The following is a 25,698-nucleotide window of genomic DNA, read 5'->3' on the forward strand; positions in this document are numbered from 1 at the left end:
TTTCATTCGTAAGTCATCTTCACTATCACTATCGATGTCATCATGTATTGCAGTGTTCCATTCGAATGATGTCAATGAACGCGATATCAATTCATAATCAACACAAAAAGATAAGGTTTAAGTTTGAGAATTTTTACAATGAATCAAATATGGCGACAAAATCGAGAAGTAGGCGAGGCTTTTTACGCAACGCACGCGTTTTTTCATTCGTCCGCTAAATTTCTGAATTTTATCAATAAATAAAAGTAAAACCGGTGAAAAAATGTTATTACCGAATAACCGGGATCCAGTGATAATGTGGCCACCAGTTTTCAGACAAAATCAGAAGTTTCGTGTTCTAAAAAAGAGGATGAAATTTGAGGAAAAATGGAAAAAATTGGTTGTTGGAAAAAACACGTGCAGGGGGCAGAAGTTTGAGACTTTCGTTAATTTAAATCTCGTCGTAAACTTCCAACTCGTGAACCAGTAAAGAATCTGTCTATTTATGTGTAATTTGTGTTGAAGGATGCTGTTAAAGAGAGAGGGTTGGAAAGGGATCATTGCGAAATGGGGGAATTGAGGATGATGAGAATATAACTATTTGCCAGCCATTGGGAAATTGATAAATTTTGATTGGCATAGGTGCGCGATGTTTTAAAAAAACTAGCACTAGGCAATCTAATAGAGAATTCGTTTTGACGTGGTGGTGCACCGGGGCACTACCGGTAGTGCACTTTTTGCTGTTTTCATGCTCGTTTTCACGATGAGTAGTCCACTGGTAGTGCACCATAAAGTGGACGGTGGAACACTCTGAAAATATTCGGTGTTGCTTGCGCTCTCACCAATACTATCATGAATTTTGACAGCACGTGCTTCCCGATGTAAACAAATATCAGCTGGTTGGTTTATTTCATTACCGCAAAAATTGGGTTCGAGCTGTTTGTTTTTCTTCATTATCCCGAAGAACGGAAACTTGTTCCGGATTCGATACCAGTGCCGTTTCCAACAGAGGCGGAGAATTTCACCTGGATGGCACGTTCCAAAGCAAACAACGCTCCCAAGAAGAAATGTGCCCAGAAGGCTTGCTGCAATCGGTTCCAGGCGATGCCGAAAAAGAGCAGCAAATCCGAGTGCAAAAAGGCCAACCCAAAGATCTGATGGAATCGCCCAAACCGAAAAGTTTTCTTGATCGGGAGGGTCCTATAAGTTGGTCTCCACAGCAAGAAGCGTTCAGCTGCATCGAAGCTACTCTGCTACAAGCTAGCTTCGAGCTGTGCCTTAGGGTGACGATGCTCGGTTGCGCCAAGTCCCGGATTCCCACCCGTTGCCCTTCAAAAACGGTAGTTCGAGACTACACCCGCATTGGGAGCTTGAATTTCGTTCGTTTCGGTCTGTTAGCAAAATTTTCTCCCCCGACTTCCGCGATCCGAGTTCGCCAATTTGACTTCCAAGAATTTTCCTTTTGTAATCTGAAAACGGAAATAGGTACTCGAACGAAGGTGAGATTTGCGAGGAATAACCGTTCAAAATACCGGAACCTTCAAGCTGAGGTAACTGCAGTCTAGCAGCAGCAAACATAGGCCGCCCAGAATCAGCCGGCATTAAGCGAATCTATATACCAAGCAAAATAAATCTGAAATCTTCACAATTCAACATAATATATAAGTTCATGCTAAAATTTTCATATTATTAAAAGATAATGATCAACTAAAGTAAATTTCATTTCAATTTTCGAAGTCAAACGAAAACAAATACCAGCTGTAATGGATTTTTGACAGCTTGATGTTTTCTGTTGACACTGCCGATTTCACGCACACCAACAAAGATTAGTGCAAAACTCGATTCATGCTCGTTTTCAGCTTGGAAGGTGCAACACTTTCGGGTGGTGAAAACAAATACGATATAAGGTGGTGTAGAAGTGAGAGGGGAAGGAAAATGGTTTTCGGTGAGTAGGGAGTGAAACGTAACAGGTTCGTTTTTACTGGAGACGGAACAAGTGGAAATGGAAATAGAAAAAGGAAGAAAATATTGTCTAGAAAAGTTTAAAAGTGCGGTAACTGAGAGGGAGTGAAAAAGAAAAGTGTTCCTTTGCTGTCTCGGCTGTGCTGATTGCTGGCCGAAAACCCTGGCTGTTGGTTTCGCTCGGATTGCTTCGATTGAATTTCCTGAGATTTCGTGAGCTAAGTATATTTTTTCTGTTTCTAATTCAATTCAATTCATGTTTGAAGTATGACCCTTACCATGGAGGGGCCAGGGCAGTGGTTTTTTTTCTCATTCTGTACCATAGAGACAGATTGGTGTCTTAGCTAAACACATTGAGGCACATTTTTCTTCTGTGGCACGTTCTAAAATGCTTCGTTTTGTTGCATCTTTGTCCCGCGATATGGTGCTGCATATGAATGCTCGCTTTTTCACTATTTCGAAGTAATAACGACTTTTAAGCCTAAATTTTCACAGAATCTTCTGAAAGAGTGAGGAAGGGGCAATTATAGTTCAAAGAGTTGTACTATTTGTACTTTGCAGATAGCGAAGTTCAATGCAGGATCAACTAGTGGAATTTCTGCACGTTGTAAGGAAAATTAACACGTTGTAAGGAAAATTTTTAACAAGATCAAACTATGAATAATCAACGTCAACATCTTAACCTTGCACTCATAAAAATAAAGTGCTTATATAAAAATTTATCCTCTGAATATACTTATACTATAGAAATTTTCTCAACAGAATTCCCCTAAATATTATATTGGTAGTTTGAACCGCATTTGACGTTGTATAATGTGCTATTTGTTTTTATCATTAAATTATTGTGAAAGAAGTTTTTTCTGGGAGAAGGGGGTTGGGAACACTAATCATGATTTTTTTGTTCTTCTAATGTTTCTTTTCAAGAGCGAGCAAAGGCGCTATATCCTAGGTCAATGACCAGAAATGACAGTGCATCGAAATCCTAAACTCCGAATTTTTACTATTATATGCTATTCACGATAATATTTTAATTGTAGTTTAAAAATAATTATAGTTAAACGAAAAAAATAAGGAAATTGAAAGAAAATATTACCTTTACAACGGAGTTTTCGATTTCTGTGCAGAAAAACATCATTTCCATCCATAGAAGGACGAATCCAAACGGGCCATCATCAAGGAGCACATAAAATTTAGCATATGTGCTTCCAACGTTATAATCTTAGTTGTTGCCATGGAAACGTATGGTACTGTTGTCCACGTTTCTTCCTCCCTGTGTTCCAGTTGTCTCTGCGTTCAATACTGCACAGTGGGCCCGGCCATGTTAAGATGAGTAGTAAATGTACTTTTACTACTCACCGGGATGCTGACAAGATCTGGCTGTGTATGTATCATAAGCATAAGCATAAGCATAAGCATAAATATTTTATAACTCAGTTACCTGCCTGGGGTAATATGCAAAAAAATACAAATCAAAGAGACACCTTTTAAATCTCGTTTCCATATGCTCGAATATGATTGTATTGTATCACGCATTAGTCAACATTGAAATTTCATTCGCCCAAAGATTTATTTTTATGATTTCAGCCTGTAGAATATTTTGTAGTATTGTTTTACCCCTAAATATATGCAATATCCTTACGTTCACAAAAAAAAATTAAATTAGTTTAAACAGAACCAGAAATTACTGCAATTGGTGTTATTATGCGTAATGGCTTTTATGGCATCAAAAATATATCAAAAACTATACATTTTCATACGTTTATTAGATTTTTCATTAAAATCAAAGTTTGTTGAAAGTTACCCCTTTTTCTAAGTATAGTAATAATCGCATGTTTAAAAAACATCAAAATAGCTGCAAAAACCGGCACAATTTTCCCGTATGTTTGGATAACGTGCCGCTATTAAGCCTACTCCCATTCTGATACCATTCTACCTGATGATGTCCCATCAACCTTAAAACTTTTGATGCATAAAGGGTATGATTATCTGTGGACGTGAGTTTTTTAGAAGCCATTAAAGTTGAAAAGTGTTGCATGTTGCCCCAGTTGACGGTATTGAAGTTTCAATGGTGAAAGGCCAAAAAAGTCCGATTTTCATAGAATTACTGTATCTCAGGCCACACGAACTTTAGAAATCTCAAATTTTGTGATATAATAGTGTTATAGTTGATCTATCTTATGCAGAAAAGTTGATAAAAAAAATATCATCAGAGTAGAAGGTTATGGAAGTTCAAAGACGAAGTGACAGTGCGCTTGCTTCCAATTTCTATACAATTATGAACGGTACTGTAGATGGTGGTAATAAAAGTTTTATGTATAAGTGAAAAGTGAAAAGTTTGAGCATCTCTAAGATAAATTTCTCGATTTCTAGCACGATGTTGAAGTTTTAAAACTAAGGGCAGTAATAAGCACGTGATCAAATTTAAAGAACAAAAGGACCCACAGTTCACACGAAAAATACTAACTACGCCGTGGCAAGTGCAGAGAATGAGGCTTTCTGATGCCAAAAATATCACGAAAAAGATGATCCACTCGACCATTTGATTTTTTAACCATCTTACGGATCGTAGATTTTTGTCAACTTTTCTTGGCTCCAGAGAGCGGTTGTTAAATCAGTTTTTGACGGTCGCCATGTAAGGAAGAGGGTAGAACTCAGCATTCTTTAAAAAGAAAATTATCAATCAACCAAAGTATCAATTCCAACAAGTTTTTGAAAATAGTTTATCTTCACTTATCTTCACACTTATTTAATAAGAACCTTGAGATAAAACTAAGATTTGAAAGATGATCTTTACTTGACACTCATTAACATTCGAAATTTTAAGTGTCATCTGTTACGGCGGTATTAAGATAACAAAGACTGTACAGAATCTGTTCGCTAGTAAAATTGACCTTTGCTAAGTTAAGGCAATCTGCTTTAAAACAAAAAGTCGGAGATTCGGTTAAAACAGAGTGAAACTTGACATTTCCACTATCCTTTTTTCCGTTTCAGTATTGGATCCTCCCTCACCGAAGAACGAAAACGAAATCCGGCAGTACATCAGCTGTTTCCGAACCATCGACAACCAAAGAGTGCTGAACGCCATGTCCCACAAGGTGGAACCGCGACGATCGTAAAAAGACACAAAACCCCAGAAGCAGAAGCAAAACACCGAGTGACTGAAAGAACAGGGTAAAGTGCACCCACCCACGCCACGACCCAGACAAGGTTTTGTCCTGCCAAACTGATTACACACACACCCCTAATGTAACAACTGTTGTTGCTCACCTGTTGCTCCAGCCCAACCCATGGAGGAGTGCTCCTGCCTGATGTCATTATTACTTCCCCACCACCTCCTATGCGAAACTCTCCTCTCGAACAAACAACCAAGTCATTTAACCTTTTCTGAACCTTTCTAGTATTCAAGGTGGTGGGGTTCACAAAGGGGTCAAATAGTGAGTGTGACCCTCTTCCCCTAACCCTAACCTATGATGAGCTGTTGCACACGATTCGAGCATTATCATCTAGCTAGAAAGTGATTTATATTAAAGTACTTTTACCGGATACGTTCTATATGGCACCTTAATCGATGGATGGATTGAGGTGCCGTACACATGTATAGGATTATTTATACAAAGGTATAGAGTTGAGATTCAAGATATTTTATCACCAATCTGGTGAAAGAGAGAAACAAGTAGATTTTGTATTATAGTATTATGTTAAGTTAACTTTTATAAACCATATCAACATCTCAAATCAAAGTTGTACTTAGGCAGTTGATTCAAACACTATTCGTTATCCTATAATCAAATAACAGTTACTAACTGTTTTTGTTAACTTTTTTCAAATGATTTAATTTATGTTACAACACTTTTGTTCCAATTATTTAATACCGTATACGTTTTACATAATAAACTGAACAATTTCCACTACTTTCATTGTTTTTCTTTTTTTCCTGTATGTGTGTGTATGTACGTGTCAAAAAGCTGGACTAAGCTGAAATAAAGAAACCCCCCAAAAAGGATACATCTCTAGCGAGCTCAAGTTCTGATCATTCTGGTTCCTATGATAAACGATCTACTACAAACAAGAAATGACATTAAACGTTTTTTTTATCATCACGACTCATCAAAAATTAATTGGGCCGTTAACAAATAATCTATTCAATCGATCTATAACAGTAACATGTGGAACAACAGCAAACTATACCTACAAAAAAAATGTTACAAATGAAACCTAATTTCTGTCTTTGTAATTTTGTATGTTTTTATTTGTTTATGATTGAACACGTAAAGTGAAACGTGCGAGCCGTATATCTAAGTGTATTAGAATTTTTAGTTCAAGTCCTTTTTAGACCTATTTTTTCAAAGTTCCGATCGGCGTCTCAAATTTAATTGCTTAAAAAACATACACATATTCGTCAATGTAAAACTTCACCCAATCAGTCCAAACCGTGGAACTGGAAAGATACTCGGTGCCGACTTCCATCAACTTGATCTTTCTGACGATGACTTTGACAGCTCATTACCTAGGAGGTCTTCGAGTAAGCTCGCTCCGCACATCTGGATGTATTTGGACGAGCAATAGAATATTGTCAGCCAGATCAAGATCGTTTACCTCTTCTATTTTCGACAATTCGGCTCGATAAAAATACGGTGATAAATAACATCCGTTCAGCAGTTATCGGGATTGGATCAGACAAGACACTATCATGCAAAACCTTGTATCGTGCAGACGATCGAATATATGTAGTCTAGAATTTTGTTGATTCGTCCCAGTTCCGGCTACCTTTAACTCAAAACTTCTAGCTATTACAATAATTTACTTCCAATAGACATTTTAAAAACCTAGACTAGCTTAACATTATTTACTCACGGACCCGTTTCCTACTATAGTTTACAAACTTTACATCCCAAACGCACTACAGTCATATCACAGCTATCGGACGGCACAGGTTTATCACGGGAATATCTGGCAACCCTGTCTCCACGGGCACGCACTGCTCCATGGGCACGAATCACTGCCCGAAGCACCTCCGTAGACTGGGCCGTCTCTCTGCGCAATTTATCGTTCCGACCGTCTGTTGAATGGACTTCTCGGAGGCCACTGGCCTTCGAACTGGGCTCTACAAAGTTGTATACATGACGGAACTGGTTGGCATAGGGATCTATCAAATGGTTTACTCACCCTTTTGTTGTGTTTGCTGTTGCTGAGTGTTTCTTTCCGCCTTCTATTTCTCGCTCTTGACGCTGCGGTTATCCACTGCGAAAGCAACTTGCTTGAAATGGCCATTCAGGAAAATATTTCTGATTTCTGAAGTAAACCGGACCCACTTAGATTTAGTCGTCGCGATTGAACCGTTCACCTTGGCTATCTGTTTTGTAAAAAAAACAATGTTTTTTGCTGTTCCTCAAAAGAATTTCAGCCTGACGAATGGTGGGATGCTTTTGCCGACGAAACAATTGCTAAATGCAATCGCGAACACAACCGCTGAAAACGTTTTAGACGATGATGTTTTCTTTTCGTTTCTCTTTGTTTACGTTGTCGCCGTGCGTTTGCTTTTGACGTTTACACTCTATACTCTAAACACTTATTCTTTGGTACACTGTTACTCTAATGGTAGGACACGCTCAGAACAAAATAGCTACACAGACTTAATTATAATGTTACATGGTGACAGCAGACAATGACAATCCGGCGGCGAATGATCAGCGGAAGTCGTGCCTACTATGGACTCCACAAGCAATTGCGGTCGAGAAGACTCAGCCCTCGCACGAAGTGTAGCCTGTAGGTACATGATGCTCATTAGACCGGTTGGTCTCTACGGAAACAAGACATGGATATTGCTCGAGGATGTAGAAGGCGTTGAATTAATTTAAGATCTAAGTAATCCGTGTCGTAGAATCAGAAAATAAAATTCATTCCACTGTCACACGTTAACCAAACCACACGTGTATTTCAATTGGTTATGGGCCCAGTTACCCAAACCGGAAGTCAGTAAATTTTCTTTGGTCACATCAAGACGAAGCATGACCACTCGAAGCCCTGAACGAACACGGCAAGCGGAAAGGACACATCAAGTCCTAGGAGATGGTCCTCATCAGCAGTCTTCAAGAAATGAAGCACCCGGCGGAAGCGGTACGATCGGAGCAGGAAGCGTTCGAGTCGGCAGGAGTTCCGTTGCGTTGCCCCCCATTGAGAAGCTGCGTGGAAGGGACAATTACACGTCGTGGGCGTTTGCGATGCGGATGATTTTGATCCGCGAGGGTAGCTGGTCTGCTGTGGAAGGAGGTGGTGATGGTGTGCCGGAAGATTTGAAGCTGCAAGCTTTGGCCACCATTTGCATGAGCCTAGAAAGCTACAACTACAGTTGGGTGCAGGACGCGGTTAGTGCCGAGGACGCGTGGGCGAAATTGAAAACTGCTTTCCAAGATACTGGGCTAACAAGGAAGATAGGATTGTTGAGAAAATTCACGTCGGTGCGGCTCGTCAATTGTTCCAGCGTTGAGGCATACGTGGACGAGTTGATAAGCACCAGTCACAAGCTCAGAAAAGTGGGATTCGAGGTGAACGATTCCTGGTTAGCGGCGATTTTGCTGATGGGCCTTCCCGAACAATACGAGCCTATGATAATGGGGCTCGAAGCTTCCGGAACGGCGTTGACATCGGATGCAGTAAAGGCCAAAATCCTCCAAGACGTGAAGCTGGAACGTGGTCCGGTCGGCAGCAGCACGGACGGTGCTCTGTACAGCAAAATGAACCGGAAGAAATCAAGTGAATCAAAGGATAGTGGCAAAAACGATAAACTTTGCTACAATTGCGAGAAGCCGGGACATTTTGCCATCAAGTGTCCACTCAAGAGGACGAAAGGAAGCAAGCCGAAGGGATTCTGCAGCATTTTTGCCATCGGAGACGTCAAAGCGGATGAATGGTATCTGGATTCCGGAGCCACCGTTCACATGGCTCGCGAGGATCAACCATTTGTTGATGTGGTTACTATTGAGCACGATGTTGGGACAGCAAACAACGGCAACATGAAAGCTGTCGCCAAGGGAACGGTTCGCATGGAAACTGGCGAAGGACGAGTTGACGTTGCTAAAGTGTTGAAAATTCCTGACCTAGCAACCAACTTGTTATCCGTGAGCGCCATTTGCAAGAAAGGCCATAAGGTGATTTTCATGGCCAAGAAGTTCGAGATCTGGGACGAGAGCGGCGAGCTAGTCATCACCGGTACCGAAGAAGGTGGTCTGTATCGAGTTAGTCGGCCGCAGAAAGCATTTTTGGCGAACAGCATCGAACTTTGGCTTGAAGAAATTGAAGCGAATGGCCAACGGTATGGAGTTCCAAAATGAAGCGATCATCGATTGTGAGTCGTGTCTCAAAGGGAAGCAGGCACGATTTTCGTTTCCGAGCAGCGAATCAAGAGCCACGGAGCTGTTGGAGTTGGTACACTCCGATCTCATCGAGGTGTCATCGTTTGGAGGCAGCCGTTATTTTGCAACGTTTGTCGACGATGCGAGCAAGAAGGTCGTGGTCTATTTTCTCGAACGCAAAAACCAGGCGCTTGAGGCTTTCCAGAAGTTCAAGGCCAATGCTGAGCGACAAAGTGGCAAGAAATTGAAGATCCTGCGTACCGACAACGGGACGGAGTACGCAAACCGAGGCTTCCGAAAGGTTCTGGAGCGCGAGGGTATCCGGCATCAAACGACTTGTCCATACACGCCGCAGCAAAACGGCGTCGCGGAGAGGATGAACCGTACACTGGTGGAGAAAGCACGGTGCATGCTGAACGATGCGAAGCTTGGTAAGGAGTACTGGGCAGAGGCAGTCGCGACGGCCGCAGTTCGACGGCAGTTCGAGGCGTGGTGTGGCAAGAAACCGAATCTTCGTCACTTGAAAGTGTTTGGTTCAAGAGTGACGACCCACATCCCGAAAGCGAAGCGCAAGAAGTTTGATCCCAAGGCAAAGAACGGCATTTTTGTTGGTTATTGCGAAGATACCAAAGGCTATCGTGTGTATGACCCCGAGCGCAACGAGTTCCAGATCAGCCGAGATGTTGTGATTTTGGCTGAGGGCGAGGCGAACGAACGCACAGCGTGTGATGTGAAACCTGTTGAATTCTTCGAACTGAAATTCGAGGAAGTGATCGAGTCAGGCGTTGGTTGTGCTGGTCCAGACGCACGACAACCGGGCGATGCCGTTATCCTTCCTGGCATCGATAATGCTGGAAATGAAGTTACTGGTGGCGGTGCCGAATCTGCCGAAAATGCGCTCCCACCGCAAATTCAAAGACCAGCTAGTGAGCAAGGGTTGAGGCGCAGCGGTCGGGAGCGCAGGTATCCAGGCAAGTATTCTGATTTCGTTAGCTATGGATCCTTTTCTGGTAAAAGTGTTTCCCCTCAGTTGCCATCCGAGACGGCCGATGATGCGAAGCAGGTGGACGATCCAACTACCTACGACGAGGTTCTGTGTCGGTCCGACAGAGAGCATTGGGTTCGAGCCATGGAAGAAGAGTTGCAGTCGTTGAGCGAAAACGCGACGTGGGTGCTGACCGATCTGCCCGAGGGGCGGAAAGCTATACGGAACAAGTGGGTTTTCAAAACGAAGCGTGGACCCGATGGAGTTGTTCAGCGGTACAAGGCTCGTCTCGTAGTCAAGGGCTGTTCCCAGAGGCCAGGTCTGGATTTCGATGAAGTATATTCCCCCGTCGTGCGGTACGCGACGGTCCGATACCTCATGGCGCTGGCGGTGCGTTATGATCTGGACATCGATCAGATGGACGCCGTGACGGCGTTTCTACAGGGCGAACTGAAGGACGAGGAAATATACATGGTGCAGCCGCAGGGTGTGGAGAACCGGAGCGGCAAGGTTTGCCGGCTGAAGAAGGCACTGTACGGCTTGAAGCAGTCTAGCCGCGTTTGGAATGCTCAGCTGGATGATGTACTGCAGAGGTTCGGACTGAATCGTTCTTCAGTCGATCCTTGCCTGTACTGGATGGTGCGTGAAGAAAAGTTAATGTTCGTCACCATCTATGTTGACGATTTCTTGATCTTCACCAACGACCGGAAATTGAAGCAGAAGCTGAAGGCGTACTTGTGCGAGCAGTTCAAGATGAAGGATCTAGGTGAGGCCAAGTACTGTCTAGGTGTCCGAATTACGAGGGATCGAGAAGAGGGAAAGCTCTGGCTCGATCAGCAAGCGTAGGTCGAGGAGATTATCCAGCGGTTTGGCATGGCAGATGCGAAACCGGTGTCCATTCCAGCAGATCCGAGCGTGAGGTTGGGCAAATCCATGGGTCCCAACGGTCCGGAAGAAGAAGCTGAAATGAAGAAGGTGCCATTCAAAGAAGCGGTGGGATGTCTGTCGTTCACGGCTCAAGTAACTCGCCCGGACATTTCCTATGCGGTCAATGCAGTGAGTCAATTTTGTTCGAATCCAGGACGACAGCACTGGGAAGCAGTCAAGAAAATCATCCGCTACTTGAAGGGTACTACAACGAATAAGCTGGAGTACAGCAAGCGTGGATCATCTGAGCTGGTCGGTTTTAGCGATGCCGATTGGGGAGGAGATCCGGACAACCGAAGGTCGACGACTGGCTACGTGTTCACGATGCAGGGAGGAGCCATTTCGTGGAACGTCAAGAAGCAGCCGACTGTCGCCTTGTCATCTTGTGAGGCGGAGTACATGGCTCTGTCTCGAACCATACAAGAGGCCATGTGGTGGACGAACTTGCGGTCGCAGATTTTCGAGGAGGAACCAGTGCTGATTCATTGCGACAACCAGGGAGCAATCAGCATCGCTGGAAACGGAGCATACAACCCCCGAACGAAGCACGTGAGCATTCGTTACCACTTCGTGCACGAGAGTCTGAAGGAAGGAGCGGTAAAGGTGAAATACATCCCGACGACGGATCAACCAGCTGATGGTTTTACGAAGCCTTTGGCCGTACAGAAGCAGCAGCAGTTTTGTAAACTCGTAGGCGTCACGGATTAGGGAGGAGTGTAGAAGGCGTTGAATTAATTTAAGATCTAAGTAATCCGTGTCGTAGAATCAGAAAATAAAATTCATTCCACTGTCACACGTTAAACAAACCACACGTGTATTTCAATTGAGGAGGACCTGCGTACACTCGAAGTATTCGAGCGACGAGTTTTAAGAACCATCTTTGGTGGTGTGCAGGAGATCGGAGTGTGGAGGCGAAGGATGAACCACGAGCTCGCGCGGCTTTACGGCGAACCCAGAAGGTGGTGAAGGCTGGACGGATACGCTAGGCAGGACATGTTGCAAGAATGCCAGACGACTGTCCTGCAAAACAGGTGTTCGCTGCCAATCCGGTAGGCACGATACAAACAGGGGCGCAACGAGCGAGGCGATTAGACCAAGTGGAGCGTCACCGGCGAATGTGGGATGTCCGAGAAATTGGAGAACGGTTGCCATGGACCGAGTGAATTTTAAGAATTATGTTCAGCAAGTTATATCGTGAGACAGAATTCTATGAAAATAAATAAAATAATATTCTTTCGTTTACCGGTTCCCATCTTTTGAGAGCCGCATGGGCCTGCGAGCTCTACAGGAAGCCAACTCTTCGTTCCCGAGTAGAGTGTTCTCCGCGTATGTCAGAGTAAAGCATGACTTTCCCGGACTGTGTCCTGTGTTTTCCAGGCCAACGGCCTTCACTCAGTACTCATATCTCTAGCTTTAAGCGGCTAGCTTCTCTAGCAAGTTGAGCCAGGCAAGGGTTGAAATCTACCAAGTTTCAAAGTCTCCATCCCGCGATGGGGTTGCCACCTTGGGCTTTGCTAGTGGTAGCCGCATTTCATAAATGTAGCCGCCCGCTGCGAAACCGACGTTGTTTCAGGCAGCTTTCCTGACATGGGGAACAAACGGGTGCGACCTTCTCAGTCTGTATCAAGCTTGCAAAAAATCAACTCAACGAGCAAACAATTTGCTCATACGAACGTGAGTGTGAGACGAAACACTCAAAAAAAACACCCAAGGCTGAGCGAGAGTAAAAAATCAAGATTTCTTTTTGGACCTTACCCACCAAGCGACGCTTACTCACTCGGAAGAAAAAAGAGTTAGGGGGTGAGTACAGTCAACTTAGGTGACTAGAAAATCAGCTCAAGCACAGCAGATGAGATTTTTTTCTTCAGTGGTGAGTTGAGCAAAATTTCAAGGACCTTGATTCTGATGGGAAAAACATTCGTAGAGTAAAAATAAAATCGGCTCATGGATAGGCTGATTTTAAATCCTTGAGGGGGAAAGAGTCTCATGGTTTTGGGTCGCCTGAATATATTTTTTTTTACTCGCTTGAGAATTTTTTTTGTCTCGCTTGAGTATTTTTGTTTTTACTCCGTTTTACTTTTGGCTAGCTTGATTTTTTTTTTGAGATTTTGACTAGAAGTTTTTCTGGCAGTAGCTTGAATATTTTTTTTTATTTTTAATTTATTTTTTTTTTTGACTCGCTTGAGGTTCTTTGGCTTGCTTGAGTATTTTTGTTTTTACTCTATTCCTTTTTTGGCTAGCTTGATTTTTTTAGATTTTGACTCAGGGTTTTTCTGGCTTGTTTGAGTCATTTGATTTTGAGCGGGCTGAGTCGTTTTTTTCTACTCGCTTGAGGAGTATGGAGTTTGAATTCGGCTGTTGTCCATCGTGTGGAGTACACTGGTAGAAATGATTGATTCGTTTTCCTTCGCCTGTATTGTACAGAAATTTCGAATGTTTTTTTGTATTTGTAATTTTGACTCTAGATTCTGCATGCGACCAAAGCATCCATCGGGGTTGGATACCAGATCTCCACTAAGGTAACTCGTACTCCAGCCGGCACCACGGAGAGGTTGTGTTTCGGAGTTGTAGATAATATTATCGCTTCTTAACGATTCTCTTCAAAACAAGTTTCACACCATTTGCGTCTTTTAAAGTCACCAATCGAATAAAATTTCTCTTTTTCATACTGATTCTGAAACGGAAATGACTTACACACATTTGAGTTTATATTTTTAAGGAATTTTCAAACACAACATTCAAAAACATTCGCCTCACGATACAAATGTCAGTTTTTATCTAACTTTTCTGGGCTTGTGATATAGCTCAGTTGGCAAGTCTGTTGTCTCCTGAGCCGATGTCCGCGAGTTCGAGCCCAAGAGTAAACATCGAACACAGTTGTACCGGATAGTTTCTCAATAACGATCCGTCAACTGTTACGTTGATAAAGTCGCGAATGCCATAAAGATGGCAAAACGACTATAATCGAAACAAAAAAAAAAAATCTAACTTTGGTTGGCTCCCTGGAGCATCGGATCCTTAATTGAATGCAAACATGTGCTGAAAAGATTAACATTGTTCGCCTATTTCTATGATAGTTCATACGAAGATCCATGTTCCCGGATGCAGCTCAGAACGACTGCAACAGGAGAAATCCGGCAGATCCCTAACATTACATTCCTAGTTGTGTTATACCAACTTCTCTTTAATTTACTTTTCCCCTAACATGAGGAAGTTCTCGGAAAGAAAAACGCCAATCTTCGGTAATCCTTCATTTAGAGTTGTTGCTCCAATGGCAGAAGGAATCCTTTCCCATTAAACTCTGGCACTGATCGAAATCGGGCTATAAGCTTTATCGGGTTTTCTAGTGATTTTGCACTAAAAGAAAATCCAATACTTTTTACATATGTTCACACAAAATGAAATGTATAGATTTTTGTTCCGATTATCTTTATTAGAAATTTCAATGAATGTAATAGTTTGTGAATTTGATTTCAATTACAGCTCAATGCAGTAAATTAAACCTTTTCGTTTTCTTTTTCATTCAAATAATAAATAGTGATTTCAGTTTCAATTGTTTTTATTTACAATTTATTTAGCTTAGTCGTCTGACTATTTAACTTGAAAACAGTCACCGTTCCTCGTTGATATGCTGGAATCTGCTACTAACCCATCGTTAGTGAGTAAAATTGCCATTTTGTGCACACTATCATTAATCCGGCAGACAATACAACGCCAATATACGTGCCGCCGCGGATGGGTGCAGAGTGCAGATATGTTACCTTAAACAAAAATGAGAAAAATATTTCTACTTTACAAAAATGTATGGTTTGAGATTTTTGAAGATGAATATTGTTTATTCTTACCTGAAGCTCCACGAGAATCTTGCGAATACAAATTAAAGCTCTAACATTGTTGATGTGGTATGATCAATTGGTTTATGGTTTGGGTGAAACGAGTTTGAAGCTCTCTAGGAAAGTCGAATCTTCTCCATTCAATAGATAGATTTTTCCTGTGGAGAAAACAAAAAGAATTATTTTGAAAATTAGAAAAAAATAACATTTTTTTGCTTACGTTACGCGGTTTTTAATCCAATAAACATGGATTTTTGCAACATTTGAGTATCACCATCAGGGCTAGAAGTTGGTCACTTTTTAGTAACTTTGTCACTTTTTTTGAGCTGGTCACTCAAAAGTTACTTTTTTCAAAATTTGGTCACTAAAGTCACTTTTTTCTACAATTTAAATACAAATGACTACATATTACGTTTGAAAACCGTTTTGCAACTTTGCCCGAACTTTGAATACGCGAATGCGCCAACATCACTGTTAAGTGAAAAACGTATTCAAAGTTAGACAGTTTCCAGCAAAAATATAATTTTGTTTTGTTAATTTCTTGAAAACCAAATTTCATTCAGATAACTTTGTGCTATCAAAATGTAGATCTCAAAACGTACTTTTCGACCCAGCTTATAACTTTATTTGTTAACGCATTTGTCCTTTTCTAAATTCACTACCAAATTTCATTTTACAGGTCGAACTCGATTATCAGTTGACGCGAATATCGGTAACTTGATTATTTGTTTTTAAGACAAATTTATCCTTGCATAAAAACGTGGTTTGTCAACGTTTGTGATTCGTTTTATTCTATAAAATTCTATAAAATTTCTTAATATTTTCTTTATTTTTTTTAAATTTTAAAGTGAAGTTTAGCTTTTTTTAGTTTAGGTATTTTTTTTGTTTATGAGCTTTAAAATGTAAAATATAATATTTGAGAATATAAATAGGCACATATTATTCTTTTGGGTTTCAAAATTTTATAGCTTTTATCAATAGTAAATTTTTCCAACAGGTTTTTTAAGTTTTGTGTCTTTTTTTGCTTCTTAAACTAAATTATATTTAAAAAAAGTGTGTATCAACATCTTTATGTCTTCATTATATATCTGATATTTAATTCTCAATTTTAAATTTTCTTATCCTTAATTCAATTCAAAATTTCGACAAGGTTTTTTTTCTGCCTGTCCGTCTGTCTGTCTGTTCCCTTAGACATTCAGCAGAAAATGTCATTTAAAGAATTTATAAATTTGCACAAAAGCGTTAAGACAGCTCGGTTCCACAATAAAAAAGACAGATCATGTTCGTTTTCAGAACAAAATTTTAAATTGTCCCATTCAAACCTAAAACTTTAGATTTACTCATAAAAAAGATAATTTTATAATTCTGCAAGAAAAAATGGAAGAGTTTTAAACCAAAAATCGAAACTTTACAGAAATCAGGACATTTGAAATTTAAAAAAATTATCAAAATTAACTCAGTCTGATGCCATGTGATAAACTGTATTTTCTTCTTTACCATGAGCTTATGAATTCTTATAAATTGCGTCTTAACCCTCTACTGCATGGACTACGAATTCGTTCTGAAAAAAATAATTTCTTCAACGGAAATAACTTTATTGACCTCTTAACATGCAATTCAGAAAAAAAAACAAAATTGTTTTTTCAACATTTCTTTTGTTTAAATTGTGTGGAAACTAAGATAATTTTTAATTTTTTTTAATGTTTTAAAATGTTGATGCATTAAAATCGTTGTAGTTTTTTAAAATTACTGCATTATTCACGAAAAAGCGAAAAAAATAGGGGACATATATGAGCTCGTATGCAGTAAAGGGTTGAAATATGCAGAAAGGCCCTATTGATGTAATTTTTGACTTGATATGGTCACTAATTTTGCCCTAATTTCATTTCAAAGTAACTATTTTGCCCTACTTTTTTGCCTCATGGTCGCTTCTAGCCCTGCACCATATGTTTCTTGTTATAGGTGAGGTATTTTTGCCGATATTTAAAATGACAAATAACATCCATTCCAGTTGGCTTTTTGAGTTTGCCATTTTCGTGTAAGGATATTTTATCTGATTTAAAAAGGTTGAGCCATTCCTTCGTCCGAATTCTGTCGGTCGTTTTAATTACTGCATTTTATCACCCTCAGTGTTTATGTTCCAAAACAGTAGCCACTAGCAACATATTGCACCTGAAATAACAAAATAGTTACAAAATATTTAAGCCTCTTTTTAGTATACCAATTTAAATATACCTGTAAGATATGATCCTTCCAAAACAATTTACAGACTGTTTGGTAAATCTTGTCTGAATACTGGCGAATACTACAGGAACTGGAACCGGTCAAGCGATTCTGAAAATTTCGTTTTAGTTTTTTTTTTTCATTGGCACATCCGTGGAGAAACTATTTTTCCGGTTCATTCACTAAACGGAACCCCAGAAAAAACGTATGCACGAATGTTTCTATTGGACACTACACAGTTCCATTTCTTCCAAAGTATCATTTCATCCTGCCTAGGCACTTTCTGCAATTGAACTAATCGTTTTTGGCCATATCGAAGAAATGACCGCACGGCCGGTGCAATGGGCTGGCTCATACTTCGGCTGCCGGAAGAGCAGAATTTTGAGGAACTTGGAAATCGGAGCCCAAAAAGGTATTTTTCTGCTGCTGATGCCCTTCCGGCCGATTCCCTGCTGCTTCAATGGTGGAATGCTTCTGCTGACTGTTTACCGGATTCTTTCTACGGATCTGTGAGCGAGAATGATGAAAACCGAATTTAAATTTCTCGCCATACAAATAGGTGTTTACCTACCTTTACCGCTAGCGTTGACATCATCCTTCGCAGCTTCCACTTCGACATCCAGTGAACTCGTCCATACATTTTTTTTTTCCTCGAACAGCAGCTGAGCGAGTAAAAAAACGTTTCCGACAACCAAAGATTTAAACAAATCAAAATTTCACAGCCCGACTCGAAAATTTCTTCAGAGAAAAACACACCTATAATATAAAAACTATACCAAATCATATTTAAGAAATTTATTAGATTTTCAGATATATTTCATTTGGTGTAGTATCGCAGAACAAACGTATAAAATTTATAGGAATTTGAAATAGTTGTTACTAGGTAAATAATAGCTAAAAAATCATTGTACAATCTATCGAATTTTATCATTCCGTTTATTGGATTTTCCAATACTTTGTATCAATCTTTTTTAGAATGAAAGCTACTAAATCAATTCAATAAATTTTATAGCCCGATTTGGTTCAGTGTGCCAACCAAACCAACCAACTGGACCGACCACATTGTTGTTAGAAGAACCTATAGGGATGCCCCAGCTACCGGAAGCCATATCTTTCCGTTGGGGATATGCTGGTTTACATTAGTGGGGCTTGAAACCTTAAAAATGTCGATAATGGATAAGTCTTCTACATTTGAATTATTCAATTACAAAATTGAGTTTTGAACTATTAAAATTTAAAAAAAAAATTGAATATTTCGTGTAAATGACTTTGAGGCCACACTAGTTCCTACGTATGCGGAAGAAAAAGAAGCACCCTTTTTCACGTCAAGCGAAATAATCTTCTTTATCTTTCATCATCCCCCCTTCCCTTCTGGGAGAAACTTTACAAAAAGGGCCCTTGCCACCTTTGGTGGCGTCTTCGACTTTAATATTTATTTTCTGCCGAACTTTTTTTCACACACTGAATGCAACAGCAGTTTGCTATCTTCAATTCATGTCAATTTTTCAAAGACCTTTGGAAAGGAACTTTGATTTCACCGGTCCGAGGATCATATCATAATTTGACAAGCATCTGTTAGAGTTCAGCACGAAGATTAGGGGAGGTTTAGTTACACTCTCGTTTTGGTTTTTGTCTACGAATCATACATTTCAAATTGAACATGAATTTCCCTTTTGATTTTTCAAATTTGCGAACACTAAAATACACGAAATAGTAACTGAGCAATAAGTGTATACAATATTTGGTCAGAAGAATACGAGAGTTGCAGACAGAATTTGAAGAGCGAATCAAAATATAAAATAAAGATAAAAAAAACGAACAGCTAACTAGAGGGTATTTTTGGAACGAAATAAATTTTATAGATATATTTTCAAATACAGATTTAATCATCAACACGTAAACGAAAAGTTTAGAATGAAATTTCTTCTATTCAAATTTGGTTCATGTTATGATTTTCGTGATACTGAAAAAAGATTTGGCTGGACCAAAAATAGAGTTTCAATCATTTTAAAAATAATATTAGCAAAACCTTTGTCCAAACTTGTTTATGACTGATAACATGAAATATATTTGAAAAAAAAAGCGCTCACGTGGTTTGAGTTCTACAGCCAAATATCAACCGGAAAACATACATATATCAATGTGATTAGCAGACAATCTTCTCAGTAAAAAATCATAAACCGTTTAAATGAAAAGAAAAAGAAATGTATGCAAATCATACGTGGCAGTGTTTTTTTGTATAATCTGTAGATAAGTAAGACGAGCAATGTCCACCAAAATGAATCCAACCGAACGACACCTAGTAAAATTTAAACCAACCCCATTTTCTACTCAAAACATTTTCCCAAAACTCAAAAGTTAGAATTTGCGCACACAAGTACACTTACTCAAAAGTTTTCTATACCTAACATTTTTCGCCTGTTGAAAGGTTATTCTAGAAATATATCGATAAAAAAAAAACAAACCAAAAAACCAATCTTTCTCGTTCGAATCTTTAGAACTAAAACTTTTGAATGTTCTCGTTTTCAATACCTGTGGAAAGTTTCTTCAAAATAGAGTTTTATCATCAAGTTCTCAGTAGCATCTCTAACGCGAGTTCTGAGGCGAATCAAAACAAAAACAGAACTATATTTATAATGGAACAGTTCTCGTGATAGGAGCCGTAGAATCTCTTTGAACATAATACTGATTGTTACAATGTTAGTGGAAGTAAAATGTTGAGACTAAATCATAAATTGCCCATTAGAGTAGGGAACTTTTTTAGAAGAACTGATGTTAGTGTTATTGGAATAAAACAAAACGTTTATGTGTGAAATACAGAATCTAGAATCAGAGATTGGGATCCTAGTGGCAAATCACCCAAAAAAATACAAGAAATGCATATGTCAATCATCAATCCATACATACATACATAGGTGTATGTGCGTGGAGTATCTAACATCGATCAAATCGATGGAAACTATCCACATACAAAGTTTTGAACTCTTCAATGTTAAAAAGAAAGAAAAACTATTAAAAACCAACAATCATTCCAAGGAATCACTGAAATATCCTACCGAAATCTACCAATCAATGTCTATCAGTGCAAGTACCTTCGTCATAATTTTACAAAAAAAAAAGTCGAACAATTCAAACTACTAATCAATTTAGCCATTATACACGTATGCCTTTTCGAGACAGCTGGCTGTCGATTTCCCGGAAAATTATAAAAATCATTAGTTCGAAACTTTCGACTGTAATCAAAAATACGAATTGACAAAAACACAATCTCTAACCAAACCAAGTAGTATGCAGAAATCTTTTTGATTTGTTCGAAGTATGGGTTCGCTTGATTATGATTTGCATCTTCGAGGAAGCAACTTTTGTTGAAACTTTTAATCGATGCAAAAAAATGAAAACTGTAAGAAAAACTCCAATTGAATCAAATTGAAATTTTTAGAAAACAAATAGAAAACGAGCACACACTCACTGGTGTGTGACCTGTAAAGAAAAGAATATCACAGATTATAGAAAAACCAAGAATGCATACCTATATCACTCTGAACTGATATCGAGATCTAGCTATTGTGTTTAATAAAGAAAACTTCTGCGATGATTTCTGGAACGAAATTTGTTTAATTCAATCGACAATATACGTAGAACCAATCATCATTCTGTACAAAATCACCACCACCATCTCAAGCTCACCACCTTTGGAAGAGAGACAAAAAAGGAAGAATAATCAAACAACTCCAATGTTGCATAACCATTTACAGATTCTAAATTATACATTAAAGGAACAACACACTCTTACCGATTCACAATTTTCGACTCTAACCCTTATATATCCAGCTCGTTACAAAGTACACTGTAATAGGTGCACGAGGACACACGTTTTTAAGGAATGGCAAAACCGATAGAGTTTAAGCATTGTTACATAAGAAAAGATTCTACGATCTACAAAAGCTGAAAACCGATTGTTACCCAACGCTTTGGTATTATTCATTTTAGACGCGTATCAACTATCAGTGGAACTCAGGATTTCATTTACAATTCAACCATCGAAAATAAAACGAATTTCCAAAGAGTTTTTTTTCTCCTCCTTCCTTTTATCTTAATAAATACCAAATCGTTAGTTAACAAATGGGTCGACAAAAACTGAACTGCGCTGTAAACTAAAACTCTAACAACTAATAGAGCTATCTGAGTCTAGGTGAATCAAACAAAAAAGGAAACAACCGTAGGCTTCTAAACATTTCCTTTCCTTTCAATTTACGACAAACAAAACTTTCCCTTTAGCTATGGTATTCGAATGTAAAGCCACAAAAATGGTGAAACGGAGCAATTTTCTCGATGGAAAGAAATCTCTTATCTCGACAAGAACGAAATAAAAACACAAAGAAAACCTATTTTGTCGTTATAGAAATAAAAAGATAAAAAAAACAAATGTAAAACGTGTCAAATAGCTGTGAAAGTAGTTGCTAAAAATAAAAAAGAAAACTCTTCAAACAAAAGAAAAAAAACACAGAAAATCTCAAAACTACAAAATGCTCTAAATTTATAATACATATATCAACAGCCGGGCCCGGGAAGGATAGTTTGTGGATGGACTAAGAAGAAAATACAAAACGAGAATACAGAAATACAGAATGTATCAAATATTTTTCACTTTTCAAAACGAAATGAGCAGTTTTATTTTGCAGAGATCCGAAAATTTCATGTTTGAATCGTTAAAAAAATATTTTTAGGAAAAAAGGGAACGATAAGATAAAACATTAAAATTTTGACACTTTTCCTGGCAAGTTTTTTTTTTTTTAATTTTTAAAACCCTGTGCGAACAGTATTTTCTTGGGTGATGATAGATTACACATGAGTGAAACATGTTTAATGCATAGTTAATGGAAATTTCAAAGCTCACTTCTCTATCATTCTATTCAGACAACAGATTTCAACATATTAAAAAAAATCCCAACCCTTTTTAATAAACGATAAAAGCTAGATAAAAAAACGAACCATTAAAATAAAACCAGTTTCGGTTTTAACAAAACTAATTTACCCATCATCAGTCATCCTTTGCCAGAGGATTTTCCACGACAGATGTCTCAAGCGTCACGTTTTCCATCGAGGACGAACAGCTAGAACTGCAAGAATTCAATTCGAGTCGTTCGTTGTCGCAGCTGTTCAAATTGTCCTTGAATTTTCTGGTGGAAAGTAAAATCAACGGCATTAAACCGGACTCATCGGCACCACATTCTGATGAGTTTTCATCACAAGTGTCTTCGCTCCCAGAGCATTCACAATGCTCCGGCGAAGCTGCGTGAGTGGCCACTAGCTTCCGGTCAAATTCCTCATCCCGTGGATTCTCCGTTTTAGTGGGTTGCTCGCAAATCGCAACGTCACTTGTGGTACCTTCACTAGCAGCCGTATCCTTATCCGTTGGGGATCCGTCCGTGATTTCGGTGGATTTCCCTTTCTTTAACTCTTGCATTTCAATAACCTCAAAAGGACCTTGAAGTTTTGCGGTTTCCGTTTCGAGTGTGGCTTCCAAAACCACCTTGAGGTTTCGCATATCCTCGAATGGCATACGATTATCCCACAAGCCGTGCTCTAGAACGTAAAATTTCTAATAAACTCAATAATCTGTCAAAATAAACTGAACGTACTTTTCAAAAACTGCTCAACGTCTCTTTTTTCCTTCTTGAAAGCTCTTTCCTGCCGCTGTTCCGGAGTTTCAGGTTTGTAAAACAGTAGTAAGCAGCCATCGAACCTGTTTACATTATTATTGTATGATAATTAAAACGTTTTGATTCCAGTTAAATAGATATCGTCAAAAGTATATTCGTTTAACATTTTAAAATAAATAAAAATAAGACCATGTACTCACCAGCTGTTTCCTGTTGCGGGTTCCGGTGGAACGAATTCCAATCTACGGTTATTATTTCCACAAAGACCACACAGCAGGCTGCGGAAGTTCGGAGCCATTTTGCATTTACGTTTATTCAGATATTTTTTCGTCTTGTTCAACCAATCTTTCACATTAACGAATTTCCGGCAAACAGACCAACAATTAACAGATTAGCAACGCGTAAATCTAAAAAATTTGGACAAAATCGAACCTAACTGAACTTGACACGTGATTTTACGCTTTGAAATTTCAAACTCCAACTGGACGTGTTGCCAAAAAATTTACTCATGTTGTCGATGAAAAGGGGAACTCAAATCGATGAAGCGAATTTTTCTCGCATAGTGTAACGAAAGGGCGTAAAATAAATACGATTTCATATTTTTATTTAAAAAAACCAATTACCAAACTTAAAAAATTAAAAAATGTAGACAAAATGGAAAAAATTACCAAATTGACAAAATTTAAAAAAAAGACGAAATTGTCAAAATTGAAAAAGAGACAAAATATACAAAATTTACAAAATTGATTCAATTGACAAAATTAACAAAATTGACAAAATTGACAAAATTTACATAATAGAAAAAATTGACAAAATTGACAAAATTTACATAATAGAAAAAATTGACAAAATTGACAAAATTGACAAAATTGACAAAATTGACAAAATTGACAAAATTGACAAAATTGACAAAATTGACAAAATTGACAAAATTGACAAAATTGACAAAATTGACAAAATTGACAAAATTGACAAAATTGACAAAATTGACAAAATTGACAAAATTGACAAAATTGACAAAATTGACAAAATTGACAAAATTGACAAAATTGACAAAATTGACAAAATTGACAAAATTGACAAAATTGACAAAATTGACAAAATTGACAAAATTGACAAAATTGACAAAATTGACAAAATTGACAAAATTGACAAAATTGACAAAATTGACAAAATTGACAAAATTGACAAAATTGACAAAATTAACAAAATTAACAAAATTGACAAAATTGACAAAATTGACAACATTGACAAAATTGACAAAATTGACAAAATTGACAAAATTGACAAAATTGACAAAATTGACAAAATTAACAAAATTGGCAAAATTGACAAAATTGGCAAAATTGACAAAATTGACAAAATTGACAAAATTGACAAAATTGACAAAATTGACAAAATTGACAAAATTGACAAAATTGAAGAAAATTGACAAAATTGACAAAATTGACAAAATTGACAAAATTGACAAAATTGACAAAATTGACAAAATTGACAAAATTGACAAAATTGACAAAATTGACAAAATTGACAAAATTGACAAAATTGACAAAATTGACAAAATTGACAAAATTGACAAAATTGACAAAATTGACAAAATTGACAAAATTGACAAAATTGACAAAATTGACAAAATTGACAAAATTGACAAAATTGACAAAATTGACAAAATTGACAAAATTGACAAAATTGACAAAATTGACAAAATTGACAAAATTGACAAAATTGACAAAATTGACAAAATTGACAAAATTGACAAAATTAACAAAATTGACAAAATTGACAAAATTGACAAAATTGACAAAATTGACAAAATTGACAAAATTGACAAAATTGACAAAATTGACAAAATTGACAAAATTGACAAAATTGACAAAATTGACAAAATTGACAAAATTGACAAAATTGACAAAATTGACAAAATTGACAAAATTGACAAAATTGACAAAATTGACAAAATTGACAAAATTGACAAAATTGACAAAATTGACAAAATTGACAAAATTGACAAAATTGACAAAATTGACAAAATTGACAAAATTGACAAAATTGACAAAATTGACAAAATTGACAAAATTGACAAAATTGACAAAATTGACAAAATTGACAAAATTGACAAAATTGACAAAATTGACAAAATTGACAAAATTGACAAAATTGACAAAATTGACAAAATTGACAAAATTGACAAAATTGACAAAATTGACAAAATTAACAAAATTAACAAAATTGACAAAATTGACAAAATTGACAAAATTGACAAAATTGACAAAATTGACAAAATTGACAAAATTGACAAAATTGACAAAATTGACAAAATTGACAAAATTGACAAAATTGACAAAATTGACAAAATTGACAAAATTGACAAAATTGACAAAATTGACAAAATTGACAAAATTGACAAAATTGACAAAATTGACAAAATTGACAAAATTGACAAAATTGACAAAATTGACAAAATTGACAAAATTGACAAAATTGACAAAATTGACAAAATTGACAAAATTGATAAAATTGACAAAATTGACAAAATTGACAAAATTGACAAAATTGACAAAATTGACAAAATTGACAAAATTGACAAAATTGACAAAATTGACAAAATTGACAAAATTGACAAAATTGACAAAATTGACAAAATTGACAAAATTGACAAAATTGACAAAATTGACAAAATTGACAAAATTGACAAAATTGACAAAATTGACAAAATTGACAAAATTGACAAAATTGACAAAATTGACAAAATTGACAAAATTGACAAAATTGAC

General features: G+C 37.7%; 3 protein-coding genes across 8 annotated transcripts in view; 2 read left to right on the forward strand and 1 right to left on the reverse strand.

Annotated features, from left to right (window-relative positions):
- Window positions 1-7,942, forward strand: part of LOC129754424 (rap guanine nucleotide exchange factor 4) — a 489,369-nt gene extending 481,427 nt beyond the window's left edge. For all 6 annotated transcript variants that reach the window (XM_055750490.1, XM_055750486.1, XM_055750487.1 and 3 more), the window contains one exon: window positions 4,933-7,942. In XM_055750490.1, the coding sequence (XP_055606465.1) occupies window positions 4,933-5,057 (125 nt within the window). In that variant the 3' untranslated portion in view covers window positions 5,058-7,942. The remainder of the gene's footprint in view (window positions 1-4,932) is intronic.
- A 3,209-nt stretch (window positions 7,943-11,151) lies between these two features.
- On the forward strand, window positions 11,152-11,913 carry LOC129751963 (uncharacterized). The gene has a single exon (XM_055747760.1). It carries the CDS (start codon window positions 11,152-11,154, stop codon window positions 11,911-11,913), a length of 762 nt encoding a protein of 253 aa, XP_055603735.1.
- A 10,135-nt stretch (window positions 11,914-22,048) lies between these two features.
- Window positions 22,049-23,397, reverse strand: LOC129758120 (uncharacterized). The gene is made up of 3 exons (XM_055755569.1): window positions 23,125-23,397; window positions 22,904-23,007; window positions 22,049-22,847 (listed from the first exon to the last, which is right to left on the reverse strand). The coding sequence occupies exons 1-3, from the start codon at window positions 23,220-23,222 to the stop codon at window positions 22,303-22,305; spliced, it is 747 nt and encodes a 248-aa protein (XP_055611544.1). The 5' UTR covers window positions 23,223-23,397; the 3' UTR covers window positions 22,049-22,302.
- Window positions 23,398-25,698: the final 2,301 nt, after the last annotated feature.

The sequence above is a fragment of the Uranotaenia lowii genome, chromosome 3 (genome assembly GCF_029784155.1).
Source record: "Uranotaenia lowii strain MFRU-FL chromosome 3, ASM2978415v1, whole genome shotgun sequence".
In the NCBI taxonomy this organism is placed as follows: Eukaryota; Metazoa; Arthropoda; class Insecta; order Diptera; family Culicidae; genus Uranotaenia; species Uranotaenia lowii.

What these genes read in the sequence shown, in the direction of transcription:
- LOC129751963 (XM_055747760.1), top strand. Translation starts at nt 11,152, where the DNA reads ATGGCAGATGCGAAACCGGTGTCCATTCCAGCAGATCCGAGCGTGAGG.
- LOC129758120 (XM_055755569.1), bottom strand. Translation starts at nt 23,222, where the DNA reads ATGGCTCCGAACTTCCGCAGCCTGCTGTGTGGTCTTTGTGGAAATAAT. An exon ending in CCCGCAACAGGAAACAGCTG is followed by an intron (nt 23,008 to 23,124) that starts GTGAGTACATGG and finishes TAATGTAAACAG; the next exon opens with GTTCGATGGCTGCTTACTAC. An exon ending in CGTTGAGCAGTTTTTGAAAA is followed by an intron (nt 22,848 to 22,903) that starts GTACGTTCAGTT and finishes TTTACGTTCTAG; the next exon opens with AGCACGGCTTGTGGGATAAT.